The sequence below is a fragment of the Lucilia cuprina genome, chromosome 2 (genome assembly GCF_022045245.1).
Source record: "Lucilia cuprina isolate Lc7/37 chromosome 2, ASM2204524v1, whole genome shotgun sequence".
Lineage (NCBI taxonomy): Eukaryota > Metazoa > Arthropoda > Insecta > Diptera > Calliphoridae > Lucilia > Lucilia cuprina.
Genome location: NC_060950.1, coordinates 15,520,727 through 15,535,486, shown reverse-complemented (window position 1 = coordinate 15,535,486; position 14,760 = coordinate 15,520,727). Strand labels below are relative to the sequence as shown.

Here is a 14,760-nt window from a genome sequence, read left to right as displayed (position 1 = left end):
ACTAGAACAGAACTAGAACAGAACTAGAACAGAACTAGAACAGAACTAGAACAGAACTAGAACATTACTAGAACAGAACTAGAACAGAACTAGAACAGAACTAGAACATTACTAGAACAGAACTAGAACAGAACTAGAACAGAACAAGAACAAGGTTTCAGTCCTACGCTTGTTGTTTAATTTTTTTTTAATATTTAAGATTTTTACAATTGAAAATTTTATTCACGTTTTTAAATTATAGCTATAAGGCTAATCGAATATTTTTTATAATATAACACTGCAATTTTATCTAATGTTTAAAATATTAATAATTTGACCTAATATTTTGTGTGTTATAGAATAAATTTCAAAAGACTAAACCACACATGTACGTTGAACTTCTAACGTGATTATGAATAATTTTCAAATGCACAGCAATTTCATTTTCAATATGACCCATACATACATATAAACAATGATTGAATTATGAAACAGAAATGGGAGTTATAAAGTAAAAATTATATAAAAAAGCTACATTGATTATAATTATTATTTAGTATGTTTTTCAGGGGCGTATGAGTTATAATAATGAAATAGATAATGTGATATTACGCATACTTAAACTACATGACAATGTATTTGTTTAAATATCTGTAAATCTTTACTGCTTAAAATTAAAATATAATAAAAGTATTTTATTTTAACTGCAGCATATGTCCATCTTTGTCAAAATCGTAACACTATAATTACAACAACTACCTTTTTGTTAGGCTCACACCTTTTTAGCTATGTGGAACACAAAGCAAAAACGCCATAAGCAAACTCATAGTTACCACATTATTCTTCTTGTTGCTGCAGTCCAAGAAAATTATAGACCAAGGAAACTAGAGCACAAAAAAACTTGCATATGTATGATTATGCCAAAACTATAAATGGCAAGCAATTTATAAAGAAAACAGGGAAACGTGTTTAAATATACAGCAATGAAGGAAATGTAGGGTACTGATTGAATGATAATATAGGTATAAGAAGAGAGTTTTGATAAACTATTAAAGGTACTAAAGTATTTTTAAATTTTCTTTTAATGTTGTATTTAGAAATACAACAATATTTTGTAATTTTATTGAGAATGAAAAAATCCACCATTTAATTATATAAATGTTTCCTTTTTTACTTGTTTGCCTTTGAAAAGTCTATCATAAACATCCTCTCAAGTTAGAGCAAAGTTATTTAAACTTTATTTAACCTAAAGTATTTGTCGTCAAATTAAAAAAGTTGTAAACATTTAAAAAAACTGCTTTTTGATTAGAAAATTCCTTTAAACTTTCAATTTAAAAATAAACAATTTGTTTTGTAATAAATATATTTTGTAAAAATTAAAAAAAAAATCAAACTCTACACAAAATGAAATTTTCCAGACATTTTGTCTCGATTTGTTTTTTTTCTGTTTTTGTTTTGTATATTTATACTGAGGTTGGTTTTCTTTAACAGCAAATATTTTTTTCATTTTATTTAATAAAGTTTTGAATATATTTTCCATTACAGCTTTTGCTTGTTATTGTATGCTGCTGCTGCTAATGCTGTTATTGACTTGTTTACCATCAACATAATAAATGTTCAAATTGAAAATAATATTAAAACATATTTTGTCGTTATTATTATTATTTTATTTTTTTCGTTATTATTGGTTTGGCAGTTTCGTGTTTTTTTCGAGTTTTTTTTTTGTCAAATCAAATAAATAACAAATGTTGTGGTGGAACAAGAAGTATGAAAATGAAAAAATAATAATAATATAGTGTAGTTAGAAGTTAAAGTGACAGAGTATTGAAACTAAACTAAGGGAAAAATTTGGTGGTAGTTTTCACATCAGTTTTAACAATTTGAAGAATTCTTAAGTTGAAAATGTGGTAAATATTATTAAATGCAAAATAGTTTTAAAAATAACAAGATATTTGTGTAAATATTTTAATAAGACATGATTTGAAAAGTTTATTTTAAAGTTGTTTTAAACATAAAAATGCAGGTAAAAAGTTTGGCTTTATGCAATATTTTGCGAAATTTTGAAAAGAAACAAAATTGCAAATCTTTGAGTGAAAACGCTGGACATTTTTCGAGTAATTTTTTAATATAAGGGAAGTTTTAAAAACACTCATTTTGTGCGCACAAATATTATTCCAAATTTTATATTAATTTTTCAAAAACAATATGTTTCGAATTGTTTTGAAATTTTTACCATTATAAACCAACAAACTAAAATGCAAATTGAATGAAATCTTATAAAATACTAGAAAGTTTCTCTTCATGGTGAAGTAAAACAAAGATTTTTTGTAAAAAAAAGTTTTCTGCTTTTTAAAATTAATATGTTTTTAAGCTTTTAATAAAAGCTTTCTATTTTGAAAGAGGCTTTACTTTGAAATTAAATACTATTTTCTTTTGTAAAAAAACATTTCTTTACAAAGAAAAAACTTTTTTTAATTTTTTTTTTTCAATATTTTGAAAGTGTATTTTTGTTTTTATTAAAAAAAAGTTTTGAAAAAAAAAATTATTATTTAATATTTTATTTTAAAAAATAAGTAAAAAAGCTTTTTTTTTAAAAAAAACATTTCTTTAAAAATAAAAAAAAACTTTTTTTAAGTTTTTTTTTCAATATTTTGAAAGTGTATTTTTGTTTTTATTGAAAAAAAAAGTTTTGAAAAAAATATTATTTACTATTTATTTATTTTATTTTAAAAAATAAGTGAAAAAAGCTTTTTTTGAAAGGAAAAACAAGCTTTGTCTTATAATGAAATAAAACTTTTAAAATTTTCCTTAAGCTTAGTATTTAAATAGTTTTTAAAAAGCTTAGCTTTGGAAGTGTTTAGCTTTCCTTGAATTTTCTTGAAAAAAAGCTCTAAAAAAAGAAAATTAATTAATTTATTTGATGAAGTAGAAAGAGGCTTTTTCTTGTTTTCTAAAAGCCCTTAAAAAAACTGAAGTAAAAAAGCTGATCATTTAACAAGCAAATCCAATTATTTCTTTTGATAAAGATGATTAGGGCTTTTTCTTGTGAATAGAAGTGAAAAAAAGCTTTTTATTTGAAAAATAAGCTTTGCCTTATAATGAAATTAATGAAATAAAACTTTAAAACATTTTGTTATGAAATAATTTTGTTTAAAAAAAAAATAAATTTTACTAAAGCTTTATACTTAAATATTTAAAAAAAACTTAACATCGGAAGTGTATAATTTTCTTGAAAAAAGCTCTTTAGAAAAACAGAAGTGAGAAAGCTTATTATTTGATAAAGTAGAAGGAGGCTTTTTCTTGTTTTCTAAAAGCTCTTAAAAAAATATAAGTAAAGAGCTTATTATTTAAGAGACAAAACCAATTATTTGTTTTGATAAAATCGAACGAGGCTTTTTTCTTGTTTTCTGAAAGCTCTTTTAAAGAAGTGAAAAAAGCTTGTTATTTAACAAGCAAAACCAATTATTTCTTTTGTTAAAGTAAAACGAAGCTTTTTATAGTGAAAAAAGTTTTTGTCTTAAAAATAAAAGCTTTTTGTTAGAATTTTGATAAACGCTTTCTTGGTAAAAATTCAAAAAAGCTTTATTTTAAAAATATACTTGATAAAAGTTTTAAATTTGAAAAAAAATTCCTAAAAACTTAAAAAGATTCTTTTAATACGAGAAATTCTTGTTATAAAAGAAGCAAAACATTTTTTTTCTTTTGATAATGTAAATCTTTTATATGTTTATAAGAGCTTTTTCATAAGCTTTTGATAAAAGTTTGTTTATTTTGGCCAAATTTCAAAACAATCTTTATTTTAAGGTTTGGGCAAATATTTGTAAATAATGTTTCTAAAATCTTTTTCTAGTAAAAAAGTGTTTGGTTAAGAAAAAGTTTTGAAAAAAGTTTTATATTTTGTTAATGTTTGAAAATCTTTGTTTGAAAAAGTTTTTTTCTATAAAACATTTGAAAAAGCGTTTTTCTTTGAAAAAGTATAACATTTAATGTTAAAGCATAGACTTTTTTGTTTTAAAAATTAAAAGCTAATAAAAGCTTTTTCTTATGCTTAAATAAAAGATTTATTTCTTTGTAAATTTATTCACCAAAAAAAAAACTTTCTTAACATACCTTAATGATTGGTCCTTTTACATAGTAAAAAGCTCTTTTTTATATTAAAAAGCTTTTTATTAAAAGTTAAACTATATTTATTACATTTTTTGTTTAAGAAAAAATTAATAAAAAAATAAGCGAAAATAGCTTTTTTATTTTTTATAAAAGAGTTAAAAACTCTTTTTAAGAAAATATGAGTTTTTATAAAAATTTTAAAAACTTTTTTTGATTCGAAAAAGTTTAGAACTGAAAAAATGTTTTTAAAACTTTTAGATTAAAATTTAAAAAAGGCTTTTTGTATATATAATTTAAATAAATATTTTATAATTTTATTATTTTTTTCTTTTGCAAAAAAAATTTTCTACTGAAAATCGTTCATATTTCTGTTGTGCATCGCTGAAATTTAAATTAAGTTACTATATAAGTAGGAAAAAATCCTTTAAATAGTTTTTGCATCTAAATAAAAACTTTTATTTTCCATCAGGTTGTCTATTACTGCACTTTGCAGCCATTTTATAACTTCAACATATTGGCAAAAAAAAGCTTTAGCATGATTTTTTTTTGCCTTTGTCTCGAGGGTGGTAAGTAGCCAATACCCAACAAGCGTCTCGTAAAATAAATATAAAAAACTTTCAGTTTTTTTTTTTGTAACTTTGAAAAAAATCTATATTCAATAGAGTATGCCAGCTAGTGCAGAGTTTCCATGGTTTTTAGTGGTTGTTAGCAAAAATGAAAAAAAGAACGATTGTTGTGCTTTACATGCAGAAACAAGCAAGTAGCCAAAAAGGATTAATGGAGAAAAAACTAAAAAAAAAAAATAAACTTTAAACGAGAATTTGCTGGTGTAAGGCACAGCTAGTAGTAGTTCGTTTAGTTGCAAAAATGTGTATTTTATTAGTTTTTGCAATTTTTTTTTATAATTTTATTTATTTTTTTTTATTTTAAGTATTTTGTTTTACATTGAACTTTTAACCACAAAACTGCGGGCATGTTGGTTGGTCATATACAATTTTTTAGATTTTTTCATTATTTTATTATATAAAAATGTTTTGTGTTTTTTTTACTCCAGCTTATAGTTGTCTACATATTGCACAAAATTTAATGTTTTATTTATAAAATCCTTTATACATACTCATGGTGAGTTATGTGAAAATTTGACAGTTATCTTTTTAGTTATTTCTTTTTTTTTTTTTTTGTTTTCATTATCTACATGTGTGTATTTGAAATCAGTTTTTTGTATGTTTTAGGTTATGTCAACACTATTTGATTAGATTGACAGAATTTGATAATATGTGTTTTTTTAATAAAACCACTAAACATTGATTTGTAGTTGTTAGTCGTAAACGTGAGGTTGTCTACTACAATCTATGGAAATTATTTGAAAATATTTTTGTATAAATTGACAGTCTGATTGAAAGTTATGTTGGGGCATAATTAAAATTTAATATGTTAAGAGGAATATTTAAATTTTGTAAATTTGTTTTAAAGTTGTCTTTTAGTTTCTAAACTTTGTCATTAATTATTAGTTTGTTTTATTTTGTTGACCTAAAATATATTAAATTATTTGCTTTAAGTTAAACTATAGGTTTGTAAACTGACCCATCTAATTTTTAATAATTAATTTAGCACAATACTACATATCAAGAAAAACTTACAGTTTAAGTCTTTATTTTAGTGCGATGTCATTTAAGGAAAGTACTAACCACCAAATTTCATTAAATTATCTTCAAAATTGCTGCCTGTAGTTTGATTAGAAAGTTTTACATGGACGGACGGACATAGCTAATTCGAATCAGAAAATGATTCTGAGCCGATTGGCATACTTTAAGGTAGGTATAGGACCAATATTGTTGTGCGTTATAAACATCAGCACAAACCCAATATACCCTCCCCACTAAAGTGGTGTAGGCCCTACCCCTGTAGGGTATAAAAATACGTATTTTTGCACATTTTGCACTTTTGTTTTACAAAAAAAATTATAAATTCCAATTCCTTATGAAAACACATTTTAAATTGTCGTGACAAGGATTACAAATAAGCCTTAGCATTAACAATGAGTGCTTCACCGTTATTTGTTTGTATATTTTCGTAATATTCTTTAGACTGGAATATATCGTCATATGAAATCCAAAAAGCCATAAGTTACATTCAACAAATTATTCACAAGAAGCAAATATCCTTCTAAAATGATAAATAAACCAAAAATGTTTAACATTTTCTAAAGTTAAGCTTATTTTTCATTAAAAAATTAGTTGCAGTTTTCGGAGATATGAAACTTATGCCTATGATAATTTTTTTTCTGAAATCCAAACGGGCGTAAGTTAAATTAAAAATTAATAAGGTTAAACATTTTTAACTAAATTCCAATCGTTTTTTTGTTGGTCAAATAGGCCGAAACATGGAAGAGGCATAAGGCTTCTTTGTTTTCGTAAAAAATTTCGAAAATAGGAATTTTTCTTTAAAAAAAATTTAAAGCTGTTAAAGTAATCTTTATATCGTAAGAATTTGCTAAAATTGTAGTTTTTGTTTTATTTAATACCAACTTACAACATTTTACAATTTCGAAGATAAAAATTCAAAAGAATTTTAAAATTTTGATGAATTAAAATTAACAAAATCTTTTAGAACATCGTTGATAGGGACGTTGATTTTAAAAATAAGCCTTTCGACAAAAATGAGGCTATCTATTCATCAGACACTCCAAATCCAATACCTTCTGCTGTTATTATGCGGTTGACACTATTTCTGAAACATAATGTGCAACAGAATTCCATCATTTGTATTGAAAATAGTTTCTGCAGGAGTCTAATGGGTCTATCCAAATCAGATTTGACAGTAAGAGATTTTTTCACATAAACGTACAAATCCTTGTGAATTTGTGTTTTCTTCACAACAACTTCACACATACCTTCAATATAGCACCACGAGTTCTTCATCTCGAGCTGAGGCTTCACATGAATCATTTTTCAGATCCAACTAATTTTTCTAATTACTACTGACGTATAATTCTAAGATTTTTTGAATTGTACAATCAAAAAGTTAATGATGAATAAGGCTCTTAACCTATTGTAAAGTGAAAGGCAATATTTCTATTTCCATATCTCCCAAGTTAAAATATATTTTATTTTCATAAAAAATTTTAATCTTAAAAAGGGCCAAACTAGCGTTTTCTCAAATTTCAGTACACGACATTTCAAATATCAAATGTAATGTGGAAAACCTGAGATCAGATTCTGATTCATCCCTGTTTGGTTTATTTTGGTTTAAGAGTTTCGACTATTTTTAGATTTTGTCAGGCTGTGCTAAAAGGGCCAAAAATGGTTCAAAAATCACTTTTTTATAAGACTTCACCGCATAAAAGTACAAATATCAAATAACTAAACTATGGTCCTTGTATCACTTATATAGTGTAAGATAATTAGGAAACCCTATTTTAAGCATATTTTCCCCTTATTTATCCTTAAATATACAAATTTTCAAAAATTTCTACTTAGTCCTTACTACTGTGAAAATTTCATAATTCTAAGTTCAGGTTCACACTATCAGATCAACGAAAATAATTTTTTTCATTTTATTTATCATGTCGTATGATTGACAAGAATATCACTCATACGCATGCGAGAAGGCACTTATGGAAATTTAAATTTGTTATAAAATTTTTTGTGTTATAAAAAATTGTTTTCACATTTTATTTCTATAAACTAGTAAGAATGTACAGTAGGGCATAACCGACTATATGATACCCTACATAAGTGAATATTTTAAAAATGTTCATTATTTATAATATCTATATAATTAATAGACGAGGCGGTTTTTATGACCCCTTTTACTCTTACAGTATAAATCCGATCTTGGCCAAAGGTATATCATTTTAAAGGTATTTGTTCAGGTATTAATAAGATCGGTTCAGAACATTGGGAGCTATAAGCATTTAAAATTGTTACTAATACATAGAAACAAAAGTCACACGTACGTATGCTTGAACTAAATAAGAAAAAACAAAGCAAGAAACAAAATATAAAAAGTAAACAACAGATTCATCTTCTAGAAAGAAGAGTATTTATAAATATCTTTATAAGTTTAAGGAATTCAGTAAAAAATCTTAAAAAATATTAAAATTGGAAATTTGGGAAGCGGAGCTGTACTCTAGTTTATATTAATATTTAATAATAATTTGGGAGATTTTTTTAAAATTTGTTTGACAAAAAAAATATTTTTTTCCAAAAGAAGGTCGTATAAATAAACTGGAGCAACGTCTAAATTAATGTTATTTATTTATTTCATTGTGATAGATGTAAATTTAGGCCTTAAAGTGATATTCTGAATTCTTAAATAAGACTTGATCATTACTAAAAATGTTTGTATCATTTGGCAATGTACGCTACAAGAACATTTATTATAATTATGAACTCAAAAGCCCTATTCATGAGGTACAATTGTATTGGGGCTAGGCGAAATATTATAACGATTTGAATTACTTGTAATGGGCTTTGTTCATCCGTCAGAACAAAAGGCAAGTGCCAAATTGAAATTGTTTTGCAACTTTCGACCTGCAGCCCGCAGAAAAGGTTTACATGGACATTTAGACCGTCATACTGATATATGGACAGACGGACATAGCTAAATCTGTCCTGTTTACTGAAAATGTTTGTGTGTTACAAACGTCTGCACAAACTTTCGATCAGATTTCCTTTCTATAGAGATTTTATATCTGTTCTTTTATTAATACTTAAAATATTTTAAATGCCTAACCCCTCTTTTCTCAATGGCAATTATTTTTTATCCTAATAAAAAATTCTAATAAATCTAATAACCATTTCAGATTTGAACTGTTCTTTAACTAACACAAATCTTACACTAATCTAATTCCCTGCAGTATACTCACATTCAAGAACATAATTTACAATAAAGGAATAATAATATAATAATCAAGACCAACAATCAAATATTGTTTTACACCTTTTGTTTGCACTCCAACACAGGATGGGGCTGTGTTTGGCAAATAATAAATGACGTATTGTTAGAATTTCATGTCTAACATGAAACATATAAATACAATACTTCTTTGCACATACATATATATACACATATTTACATATGTATACATGTGCATTAAACTACCTACACTTATACAAATATTTAGTTTTATTGTATAGGTAATGTTTTAGTGTTATTGACACTAATGTTTATACACTTAAACAAATCAAATGCAAGAAAATCAACATTTAACACAAAAACAAAAGTAGGAGAATTTTCAAAAGTAAAAGGTAAAATTTAACACAGGTAGGCAGTTAAGTTGCCTGTTTAGTAACTGGTAGTAAAATAATATTATTCAGACACAAATACACATGGAGACTCACACTTTCCTTAAGCAATATGTCAAAAGCTATAAAACATTAAATTAGTCAAGCGTTATATTATACCAACATAAATATTGTTCAGTTCCCCCTTTAACCTGCACCTCTTTCTAAGAAGTAAAACAAGGTAAGTTAGAAAAGAAATCACTTGTAGCAAGACGAAAAAAATTAAACAAAAAGTATTAAAATACAAGGTTTTGTGAAATTGAAACCATGATTGGATTTAGCAAAACTTTGTGTCTGAGAAATAAACAATTTTGTTTTGTTGGTTTGTTCTAACTTATTTCGTTAAATTTTGTCTTTGGTTTATTGCTGTCTTTCGACTATTTGGGATTTGCTATCAACACCAACAACACTACTACTTTGTAGAAACACTACTTTCACCATTTGAAAAACAGGTTTCATATTATTGGTAGAGTACAGGACTAAAAATCGGCACGAGTTATTTATTTTTTTTCATTTAGTATTGCCTTTGGTAATTTGTCACGTAAACTGTTTTTGTTACATTGTATTTATAGTGACAGTTTTACTTTTACCTTTGCTTTAGTTAATTTTTTTCTGACATTTCTCGTTTCTTTTTGGTTACAATTTTGTTTTAATGCTTTAGTTTATTTAATATGACTTTGTGATAATGGCAATATGGCTAGAGAAATTAAAAATTATTTTTTTCCTAATTCTAGTCTATAGTCTAGTCTATAGTCTAGTCTATAGTCTAGTCTATAGTCTAGTCTATAGTCTAGTCTATAGTCTAGTCTATAGTCTAGTCTATAGTCTAGTCTATAGTCTAGTCTATAGTCTAGTCTATAGTCTAGTCTATAGTCTAGTCTATAGTCTAGTCTATAGTCTAGTCTATAGTCTAGTCTATAGTCTAGTCTATAGTCTAGTCTATAGTCTAGTCTATAGTCTAGTCTATAGTCTAGTCTATAGTCTAGTCTATAGTCTAGTCTATAGTCTAGTCTATAGTCTAGTCTATAGTCTAGTCTATAGTCTAGTCTATAGTCTAGTCTATAGTCTAGTCTATAGTCTAGTCTATAGTCTAGTCTATAGTCTAGTCTATAGTCTAGTCTATAGTCTAGTCTATAGTCTAGTCTATAGTCTAGTCTATAGTCTAGTCTATAGTCTAGTCTATAGTCTAGTCTATAGTCTAGTCTATAGTCTAGTCTATAGTCTAGTCTATAGTCTAGTCTATAGTCTAGTCTATAGTCTAGTCTATAGTAAAGTCTAAGTCTAGTCTATAGTCTAGTCTATAGTCTAGTCTATAGTCTAGTCTATAGTCTAGTCTATAGTCTAGTCTTTAGTCTAGTCTATAGTCTAGTCTATAGTCTAGTCTATAGTCTAGTCTATAGTCTATGTCTAGTCTATAGTCTAGTCTATAGTCTAGTCTATAGTCTAGTCTATAGTCTAGTCTATAGTCTAGTCTATAGTCTAGTCTATAGTCTAGTCTATAGTCTAGTCTATAGTCTAGTCTATAGTCTAGTCTATAGTCTAGTCTATAGTCTAGTCTATAGTCTAGTCTATAGTCTAGTCTATAGTCTAGTCTATAGTCTAGTCTATAGTCTAGTCTATAGTCTAGTCTATAGTCTAGTCTATAGTCTAGTCTATAGTCTAGTCTATAGTCTAGTCTATAGTCTAGTCTATTGTCTAGTCTATAGTCTAGTCTATAGTCTAGTCTATAGTCTAGTCTATAGTCTAGTCTATAGTCTAGTCTATAGTCTAGTCTATAGTCTAGTCTATAGTCTAGTCTATAGTCTAGTCTATAGTCTAGTCTATAGTCTAGTCTATAGTCTAGTCTATAGTCTAGTCTATAGTATCTAGTCTATAGTCTAGTCTATAGTCTTGTCTATAGTCTATAGTCTATAGTCTATAGTCTATAGTCTAGTCTATAGTCTAGTCTATAGTCTAGTCTATAGTCAGTCTATAGTCTAGTCTATAGTCTAGTCTATAGTCTAGTCTATAGTCTAGTCTATAGTCTAGTCTATAGTCTAGTCTATAGTCTAGTCTATAGTCTAGTCTATAGTCTAGTCTATAGTCTAGTCTATAGTCTAGTCTATAGTCTAGTCTATAGTCTAGTCTATAGTCTAGTCTATAGTTAGTCTATAGTCTAGTCTATAGTCTAGTCTATAGTCTAGTCTTTAGTCTAGTCTTTAGTCTAGTCTATAGTCTAGTCTATAGTCTAGTCTATAGTCTAGTCTATAGTCTAGTCTATAGTCTAGTCTATAGTCTAGTCTATAGTCTAGTCTATAGTCTAGTCTATAGTCTAGTCTATAGTCTAGTCTAAGTCTAGTCTATAGTCTAGTCTATAGTCTAGTCTATAGTCTAGTCTATAGTCTAGTCTATAGTCTAGTCTATAGTCTAGTCTATAGTCTAGTCTATAGTCTAGTCTATAGTCTAGTCTATAGTCTAGTCTATAGTCTAGTCTATAGTCTAGTCTATAGTCTAGTCTATAGTCTAGTCTATAGTCTAGTCTATAGTCTAGTCTATAGTCTAGTCTATAGTCTAGTCTATAGTCTAGTCTATAGTCTAGTCTATAGTCTAGTCTGTAGTCTAGTCTATAGTCTAGTCTATAGTCTAGTCTATAGTCTAGTCTATAGTCTAGTCTGTAGTCTAGTCTATAGTCTAGTCTATAGTCTAGTCTATAGTCTAGTCTATAGTCTAGTCTATAGTCTAGTCTATAGTCTAGTCTATAGTCTATTCTATAGTCTAGTCTATAGTCTAGTCTATAGTCTAGTCTATAGCCTAGTCTATAGTCTAGTCTACAGTCTAGTCTATAGTCTAGTCTATAGTCTAGTCTATAGTCTAGTCTGTAGTCTAGTCTGTAGTCTAGTCTATAGTCTAGTCTATAGTCTAGTCTATAGTCTAGTCTATAGTCTAGTCTAAAGTCTAGTCTAAAGTCTACTCTATAGTCTATTCTATAGTCTAGTCTATAGTCTAGTCTATAGCCTAGTCTATAGTCTAGTCTACAGTTCAGGTCAATTTGGAAAGGATGTACATACATCAGAGATTGCTGTTTAATTTTTGCTAAATTTATTAAAACTTTAAAGATTTATATTTATTAAATGTAAACATATAAATATTTTAACTTTAATTATATTATCGCTCTATTTTAATTATTATTTTTTCTGTAATATCTGTTTTTATTTGTCTGCTTAACATGGTTTTCGATATTTATTATCTAAGAACGAATTGCTTGCATGTGGAAAGTTGTCAAAAATGTAATTTTGATTTTAAGATTATTATTATATTTTACTGTTGGTTTCATATAATACGTACATATTTTTTACTAAAGACAGAATTGTAAAATATTTTTAAAAAATTTTAAAGCTGCATGTTTTTAGAAAATGTAAATGTATGTTGTAAAATAAAGTCTATAGCTTGTATTTTAGCCTGTAATTTAGCCTAGACTATAGTCTGGTCTTTATTTAGTGTAGTCTACAGCCTAGTTACTATAGACTAGACTATAGACTAGACTAGTCTATAGTCTAGTCTATAGTCTAGTCTATAGTCTTTAGTTTATTATACATTCTAGTCTATGGTCTAGTCCATACTATATCCTGCAGACTATTCTAGAATATAATATATTATATATTCTAGTCTACAGTCTATTGTAAAGTGTAATCATAATTCCTTCGCCCTATATCGCATTAAAACTAACGATTTTGTTACACTGAAATACCAACGTGTTGATTATTTCAACGCGTCAAATTACAGATATTCATGTTAACGAATGCAATCATATGCTTACTTTTCCCTTTTTTCATTCTATATGAATCCCCCACCCATACAGCAAAAATTTATTAAATTTTCTCTCTCATTATTGGATTTAAAAAGAATAAGAACAAAAAGAAAAATCAGCAAATAATAAAATTAGTAAATTGTTATGAGCGTTGAATACAAAGGAAACCCAGGAAACAGGATAACATGCATTCATTTATAAACACTTACACAATAACACCTCCCTCCATCTTTAGTGTCTTAAAAAAAACACACATGAAAAATTTAACAAATTTGTGATGGAGAGGAAGTGTGAGTGATAAGGAGTACTGAAAATGTTTTTAAGTATAGATGAGAAAAGAAAGAAAAACAACAACTTTATATCCAATTACAAAAACTACAACAACATAGAGACTGAGTATGTATAGATAGATATGAATGAAGTTTTACTTACTTTTCCTTCAGACAACTGCTAAACTCATGCTGGGAATCATTTTCGTCGTATGAATGGGAGGATGTTGTTGTTGGCGACAATGGAGCAGAAGAGAGTGACTGTTGTTGGCGTTGATGCTGCATCTGCTGTTGTTGCAAACTCTGTTGACGTTGTTGCAGCTGTTGTTGAAACAATTCATGTTGTTGTTGTTGTTGCAGGCATTCTTGGGGTGAGAGAGATGAGGCCGATAACGGTGTCGTTGGTGGGGTCGATGATGTTGTATACGTTGCCAACTTTGTTTGCTGTTGCAGCAAACTGTTGGCAAGGTTCGTGCTATGATTGTGGTTATGGTGGTGGTTGCTGCTGGTGTTGTTGTTGTTGCTGTGGCTGCTGTTTGGTGAATTCGGTTGTTTGTGATAGGGATGTATGGTATTGTGAGTGATGTGACATAATTTGTTTCCATTGCTATCCAAGCCACCAACATTGTAATGATTACCGTTTAAACGTAAAGAATGAGTATGAGATGATTGCTGCTGCTGTTGATTGTCTATGCACTCCTGTTGATAGTAACTTGTTGGTGACAACTGTTGTTGAGTTGTTTGCTGTTGCTGAAGTTGCTGCTGGGACGGAGATTTGTTTCCTGAGCCAGGTGATATTTTACTAGCTAATGCATCAAGCGAACTTAACATTTATGTTAACTTCTTAATTATGAAAATTTTGTTTTGCTTTTCTGGCTGCTTTGGCTGCTCTTTATAATTTATTTTTTAATTTCCCTTTAAGTTTATTCCTCTTAAACCGTTAAATTTTAAATATGTTCTTTTCAATTTTCTTTCTACACTTTATTAAATTTTTAAGAGCTTCCTCACTCTTTTTGTTAATAAATTTTTAAAGTGTTTTATGTGGTATTTTATTATTTTGCACTTTATTGATTTAGTTTTTACTTTAATAATTTTCTATAGTTTTTTAGATTTTACGATTTTTTCTCGTGCTGTTGCCTGAAGGAAAAAAGTATGGAGAAAAAATTTTGGTAAAAAATGGCGATTAGTAAAACAATGAATTTTTATGTTAAAAATATGATTTTTTTGTTAAAAACAATTTTAATTTTGTTTTATTTAAAATGTTTTAAAGTTTATACAAGAAATAAATACCAACACACCGAATGCTTAAATCAAAAAATGTTTCCACCAC

The 14,760-nt window shown here is 27.2% G+C and overlaps 1 protein-coding gene across 1 annotated transcript in view; it reads right to left on the bottom strand.

Annotated features, from left to right (window-relative positions):
* LOC111686359 (CUGBP Elav-like family member 1) overlaps window positions 1–14,261 on the bottom strand; it is a 102,990-nt gene extending 88,729 nt beyond the window's left edge. Inside the window, exon 1 of the mRNA XM_046948224.1 lies at window positions 13,594–14,261. Coding sequence (XP_046804180.1) covers window positions 13,594–14,261 — 668 coding nt within the window. The remainder of the gene's footprint in view (window positions 1–13,593) is intronic.
* Between the last annotated feature and the right edge of the window lie 499 nt (window positions 14,262–14,760).